General features: G+C 27.0%; 1 protein-coding gene across 2 annotated transcripts; it reads left to right on the top strand.

Moving 5' to 3' along the window:
* The first annotated feature begins 1911 nt into the window (after positions 1-1911).
* LOC101511727 (probable choline kinase 2) lies at positions 1912-5646 on the top strand. Of its 2 annotated transcripts, none has more exons than XM_004511029.4 (9): positions 1912-2029; positions 2566-3061; positions 3196-3317; positions 3407-3602; positions 3816-3933; positions 4022-4069; positions 4275-4375; positions 5044-5167; positions 5418-5646. In XM_004511029.4, exons 2-9 carry the CDS (start codon positions 2660-2662, stop codon positions 5525-5527), a joined length of 1221 nt encoding a protein of 406 aa, XP_004511086.1. In that variant the 5' UTR covers positions 1912-2029; positions 2566-2659; the 3' UTR covers positions 5528-5646. The 2 variants fall into 2 exon arrangements, with proteins under 2 accessions (XP_004511086.1, XP_012574265.1); XM_012718811.3 differs by having other exon boundaries at positions 5044-5161.
* Positions 5647-7640: the final 1994 nt, after the last annotated feature.

The following is a 7640-nucleotide window of genomic DNA, read 5'->3' on the forward strand; positions in this document are numbered from 1 at the left end:
GAAAATAAGGGAAACGTATATTAATGGCATAACAGAGTTCAAAGTTGCGTTGTGGCATATATTGAGTTTGTTGAAAGAGTAAAACAAGGACAACCAAACATCTGTTACAAAGATTTTTGAGCAACGAAGTATTTATCGATCTAATTTGAAAGGTTTTTGAACAAATATGCAACACTTGAATTTAATATAAGATTAGAAGTATGTGTCTTGTAATATAAAAAACGTGAAGACTCAAATGTTGTGAGAGACATATTTTGGACACATCTTAATTCAATCAAAGTTTTCGAACATGTTTTCTATTACATTGATTCTTGAAAACACATACAAAACTAACAAATTCAGAAAATCATTTCTTGTAATTGTCGCTGTTACATCAATAGTGTTAACATATTTCTTTGCATTTACTTATTCGAAATATGAGAGACAAGATATATCCTTTATTTGGGAGTGCATGTTGGAACTTAAGTGTGTGTGAATTGAAAGAAAAAAAATATTTCAAAACTGTTTTTTTGCTAAAAAAATAACAGTACATAAGTTAAAAAGTTTATTCATGACATAGAGTTTAATTTATAAAGTAATTGTGATCGACTGAAATCATTCCATGATAAATGCAATCAATGTAGTATTTTTATCTTCAGTGAATTTGTTATGTCGTTTTCATATTAACAAAAATAATAGAGACAAATGCAAAAAATGTGTTTAAAGAAAGACAAGAGTCAATCATTAGATTTGTGAAATAAGATTGTCTATATATTCTAGTGATGTGAAAAGGTATGAACGACATTTGCAACAATTTGAAATAATTTATATGATCATGTATGTTGACTATATTAAAGATTCATGATTGACTTCTCACGAGAAAATGTATGTTGTGGCATAGACTAACCGAGTTATGTATTTAGAAAATACAACGACCAATATGTAATAATGTACAAACTTTTTAGATTAAATTGATTTAATACGTAAGTTTTTCAAAGTTCACTTTTTTATTTGATAAAATTTATATTTGTATTTATGATTCAGTCTAAACATTGAAGATTAAAAAATATACAACAAGATAGTAGAGAAGACTCAAATCCATTTACTTCTTATATTTTCTATTTTCATTTTCATTTTCATTTTCATTTCATCTAATAAACAAAAAAAAAATATAGATGCTATAAGTTCCTATTTTTTTAACAAAAAAGATCTTTTCATTTTCTTATTGCTGAACCTTTACAATTTTTGTAAATAAATCCAGTAGCATTTTTGAAAATTTTAAAAACGTCAAAAACATTGTTTTTGTTGTTTTTTAAAATGCATTTTTTTTAGCTGTCTTCCATCTTTCTTTTATCCCAATTCTTTACTTCACGAATAATATAAGGAGGATTCTATAGTTGCAACTTGTGAGTTAAACTTGCATTTCGATTATTAATCGAGAAAATGATTAATAAAGGTTGCACAAAGGGATAATTTAGTGTATAGTATAGACCGTAATTCTTTTACATTTTTTTTCTCCAATAATATCAACAAAGATTGAATCCGCAATCTAAATTCTAAGCCTATCTTTTTACCATATACATTAAACCATTAAAGTTTATAAATTGTAATTCTAAATACTTATAATTTGTCCATCGAAAATGAAAAAATAAATTCTATAGCGTTACGTTAAAAACAAACTAGCCAAGTTATTACTTAAAAAAAGTTTTTAATGAGATGGTAATTAGGTGAAATCCATTTATAGCATGAATAAAAACAAATAAAAAATTTCACAAAATCACCCATCATCAAATAAAATATCATTTATAGCAACCTCTATGTGTCAAAATTTTAAAACCAATTCTTGCAGTTTGTTCCCTCCCTAACATTTCCACCCTAATTTTGGTATCATCTTGTTGGTGGTGGAAACAAATCTTATATATATATATATGTAATAATTAACAAACTCTTTTTCTCAATTTCTTTGAAAATCACAAGATTTTTGTGCTCACCTTCTCTCTCCTTATCGCCGGCCACCGTTGCATCACCCCTTCACATTGTTCCTCTTGAGGTTGGTGTGTTTGAGTCCTTCATTTGGAGTACTCTATAGAGATCTAATTAGAAATTTTTGCAATTGTAAGGTTATAATTGCAAATTTATAAAATATATGTAAACCAAATTGAATCTTGATGAAAAATCACAAGGAACTATATGTCTATTTAATCTTTGTTTTTTATCAATTGAATAGGTTGGAAGAAAATAAAATAAAAAGAAATGGAGCTAAGAGAAATTGCATGTTATGTTCAATAAGAAATTGTTAAAAATTGTTGTGAAGAAAATGTTTTGATTTTAGTTTATAAATTGGTATAAAAAAATCTTTGTTTTAATCCTAGGTAATGTCTTTCATTTTAGGCACCAATTGAATGTGTTGCACATTGCCTTGTTTATAAAGCAATCTATTCAATTCACCAAAAAGGAAATCAACAAGATTTAATTGTTATTGTTTGATAATTTCATTGCTTAATCATATCTCATTTTCATTATTTTAATGTCATGTTTGATTAATGTTTTTTTGTTTGGGGTGTTAATTTATCCTTGTTTTTGCAGGCTTAAAATTTTGAAGCAAAAGGAACTTGTGAGATATTGAGTAAACAAATTTTGGGGTGTCATCTTTGGTTGGATAATTAAGGAGAGTTTTGAAATGGGTGAAGCTGAAGATCTTGTAAAAACCAAAGAAGTTGCAACACAAATTAGTAATGTAATAAATGATAAAGAAAATTATCTAGATTGTTTACCAGATGAAGCAAAGGAGATATTGAAATCATTAGCAAGTAAATGGGAGAATGTATTGGATCCAAATGCATTGGAAGTTATTCCTCTTAAAGGTGCAATGACCAATGAAGTTTTTCAGATAAAATGGCAAACAATAGAAGGGGAAATGTCAAGAAAGGTTCTAGTTAGAATCTATGGTGAAGGTACCGATATTTTCTTCGATAGGGCTAACGAGATTCGAACATTCGCATTTATCTCGAAGAATGGACAAGGACCTCGTTTGTTAGGACGGTTTCCTCATGGTCGCCTTGAAGAGTTCATTCGCGCAAGGGTAATCTTTTTTTTTTTACTTTTTGTCATTGTTCATCTTAATTCTTCATAATTTTAGTACTTTTGAAAATATTGTTGTTGTTAGACCTTGTTAATGATTTTGATGAGCTCTTGAAACTTATGTGGATTTATCAGACATTATCAGCACCTGATATGCGCGATCCATCTATTTCGGCTCTTATAGCTTCCAAAATGAAGGAATTTCATGATCTTGACATGCCTGGTTCGAAGAATGTGAACCTTTGGGATAGATTGCGGTATGTAATATTCGAATATCGAATATGTTTATGCAACAAAATGTATGCAATTTGATCATTTCTAAACAAAGTTTATGTTAATGATTCAGAAATTGGCTTAATGAAGCGAGGCGCTTGTCGTCTCCGGATGAAGTTGAGACATTTCATTTAGAAACAATGGACAAAGAAATCTCTCTTCTGGAAAAGGAACTGTCGGAAACTCGCCAACGAATCGGGTTCTGCCATAATGATTTACAATATGGTAACATCATGCTTGATGAAGTGACAAATTCTGTGACCATAATTGTGAGTTTCTCTTTTTGCTAATTAGTGAAATTATAGTGTTGTTGCAGCTAATCAACATTTTTTCAAAAATATTGAGTTATAATATGGTGGAAATATTTTACTTGGGAATTCAATTTAAATGGTTTAATCATGATCTATGTGGTTGATTTTTCTTTAATGAGTTGTCTTAGACAAAAATAAAATATGATTTTAAAAATGTATTTTTTTTAATAGGATTATGAGTATGCAAGTTATAATCCTGTGGCATATGATATAGCAAACCACTTCTCTGAGATGGCTGCTAATTATCATACTGAAACTCCACATGTTCTTGACTTCAGTAAATATCCTGGTATGTGGCAAATTTTATTTTTCCATGTTTTTTTTTCCTTTTTATATAAATCAAAATATTAATTGTATGTAACTGATTTTCTTGATAGATTTGGAGGAACGTCAAAGATTTGTGCAAACATATCTAAGTTCATCAGGTAACATTTCATTTTGTGTATGCTAAATATTTTATGGTAATCTTTTTGTTTTTATTAAACAGAACAGTAAAATACACTGTCTAAATTAATCAAATTAGTTAATAAACATGTAACTATGCAATTCATGATGCATATTTTTGTCACCTTACTTTACAACATTCTAAAAATGATGTTCTTATCATGAAATTATTGGTCTTGAACACAGGTGAACAAGCTAGTGATAGTGAAGTGCAACAACTACTTGATGAAGTTGAAAAGTATACACTTGCAAGTCATCTATTGTGGGGTCTTTGGGGAATTATTTCGGTATGTTCACTTTTTCACTCTAAAATTGATTAGTTATTCTAGTCTTAGAGCTTCTTATATCTTGAATTTGGATTATCTTTGGCAATGTTACCTATGCAACAACAAAATACAAGTTTAAGAACACTAATAGATGTGTTTGGATATTCTACGACTTCTCGATGCAATACATGTGGAGACCGTTAGATCTAGAGAGAGAAAATTTATTTTTGTAGATTGAATGGTCTCTTTATAGATGTTGTACCATGCAGCTGCTGTAAAGGATCTAAGTCTATAGAAGATGAACTTGTATGACTGACCGTAGACTATTTGATTAAGAGAGAAATTTTCTCTCTATTAATCTAATGGTCTACATTAATTTATGTCTAGAAGAGGCTCCAATTTGATAATATAGAAAGTGTAACGATGAGGAGTTGAATTACTACACTCAAGTATCAATAATCATACTAAAATTTGGTTATTGACTAGGGAATAAACTAAAATACCATAAGAATACTTGTAAATTATAAAAAATTGTAGATTCTAAATCATAATTATGTGAAAGACATTTTTTGGAACTTAGCCCAATTAATATTTTGTCTACTAAAACCCCTACTCCAATGTTGAATTGGAAATAATCATTTTAATCTTTATTGCCTTATCTAAACTTATCTTCATAATACTTTATCCAGGAACATGTGAACAAAATTGATTTTGACTATGAGGAATATGCAAAACAGAGGTTTCAAGAGTACTGGTCAAGGAAAAGTGATCTTTTTAGCAATGATGAATCCAATGTTACTGCTGGTGGTAATGGTAATTAAGTGCATTGGAGTTGCTATTTTTGTATTAGTTAATAGTACACTATGAATAGATTGTACTGTTTGATCCCTAAGAAATTAAAAGTACTAATTTGTTCTTCAAAATTTTAAATATGATTCAAAATAATCGCTCATAGAGACTATGAACTTCCATACTAAATGTTCTCAACTGAATATTCAGGTGTTATGTTTATTCAAATTTAGATCATATTTTTTACTAAGTTAGAGAGACTATTGGTTTTCAGGGGAGAAAGCATTAGCATCAATCGCCAATGAAAAATCAGAAAAGAGCCCTCCTATCTCAAAGAAATTGAAGAAATTGTTTGGTCTTAGTTTATTTAGATCAAAACAGTAGAACAATGTAATAATCTATTTTCACATTTATGAATGAAAATGAGAATAATCATAAGAAAAATATAGAGACGAAAATGTACTACAAGCGCCTTAAATTGTATAAAATTTTCTTTTCACGACCGCAAGAGAACAAATAAGAATGAGAATAATCATTCCTTTTAAATTACAATTTTGTCCCTTTTTATATAAATTCACGACCGCAAGAGAACAAATAAGAAGTTCACAAAAATACACAAGTTACAAAAATCAATTATGAACTTGTCTTTGAAGAGAACCTTTCCCAACTAAGTTATTTTTTACTAAACAACACATGTATTACTTTTCTGATCTTTAATTTATGGGGAAATTTCATTTTTTTTCTTCCATAGTTATATCTATTATGTCATCTAGTATACCATATAAATAGAGTTTTCGCTTTAATTTGTAAAAATACGACTATACATCTATTATTTACAATTTTGTAAAGTATGATTATGTTTTTAATAGCACAATCGGAGTGTGTATTCTAGTATCTTTTTGATAAATGACAAATAAAATTGAAAGACCGGCATAAAACAAATGTTACGCACAATTTTTTGAGTAAATACAGGAGACCTAATGTTTTTTCAAAATTAGAGAAGGTGTTGGTGTCGTTTAAGGTGAAGGGAGGTAAATACAATTTTGCCTAATTTTTTTAATGTTAAGGAAGTAATAGTTATGTTAATTTTAATGTAGGATCTCATTCTTAATATTTTAAATATATAAATAGAAGATTTAGTTGTAGTTTTGCTCTCTTTATTATTACTAAATCACAAAATTAGTCCATCTATTTTAAAAGTCGACAGTATTAATCAATCACTTGAATTTTTGAACTACAAAAATAACGATTTTATATATTTTTAATGAGGTATCATATAATTCAATGATATAGAACCATCTAACTTATAAAATTATTCATATGTCATTAATTAAATTAAAAATATGAAAATAATTTGAAGTTGAAAGTTGTGTTTCTATGGTATTTTATTTCAATTTCATGGGTGTTAATCATTCTACAATCAATGTATCATCTATCACATTATTTGAAGTATTATACGTCATCATTTTTAGTTAAAAAAAAAAAGACCAAAACTGTAACTTTTAAAATAGAAGAGTCAATTTCATGAATCAATAAAAATAAGAGAACTAAAATTCTAATTTAACTTAAATAAAATTGATTACATTTTATTATGTTTTTTTATTCATTATTTTTAAATACCAATTTTCTCCTTTTCTAAGCTTTAACATGTTAACATCTTAGTTAATCATCATTATTACTATCCAAGGACAAACAAATTATGTTCCCTTTCATTTAACTCACCACTCCTATCATTCCATATTTACGACATAGCACTAATCACATACTATATCATCAATATTTTAATCCATTAAATCTATTTTATTAAGAAGAAAGTTTTCAAACGAGAGGTTTTCACTTTAATTAAAGATTAAATGTAACATTCCATATTTTTTTTAGATGTTAATAAACAAAATTTTAAACATAAAAATACAGATTCTTTTTAAAATAAATGAGATTAATTTTGTTTAAATTTATTTGATAACATTATGATGATGTATTTATGACATTTGTTTAATTTTTACATCATATTATTATTTTGTTATTTTATTTTTATTATTAAAATATTTTAGTTGAAACCATTAAAATACTCACATCATGTACGTATTTATTTCTATTATATTTTTCATGAAAACAATAATATATTATCTTTTTAATATAAAAATACAAATGAAATATTTTTTTGGGGAAGACAAATGAATTCTTCATCAAACAAATTATGTTTATTTTAATGAAAAACATATGACATATATCTCATATCACGTAAATTATTTAATATAATCATATACTCTGAATTTTTAACATTTAAAGAAATATAATAAAAATATAACTTTTTCTTATATTCAATAGATACATGAAAGTTGTAAGTGAATAATATAAATAAATGTTAATTAGGAATTAGGGGTGGACAAAAAAACCAAAAACTGAACTGATTTAGAGAACCGAACCAAACCAAACTATTTGTAAACTAAATTGGTTTAAAAAATTCAAAACCAAACATTATTTTAAAATCTGTTTT

The sequence above is a fragment of the Cicer arietinum genome, chromosome 7, assembly GCF_000331145.2.
Source record: "Cicer arietinum cultivar CDC Frontier isolate Library 1 chromosome 7, Cicar.CDCFrontier_v2.0, whole genome shotgun sequence".
NCBI classification, from domain to species: Eukaryota; Viridiplantae; Streptophyta; class Magnoliopsida; order Fabales; family Fabaceae; genus Cicer; species Cicer arietinum.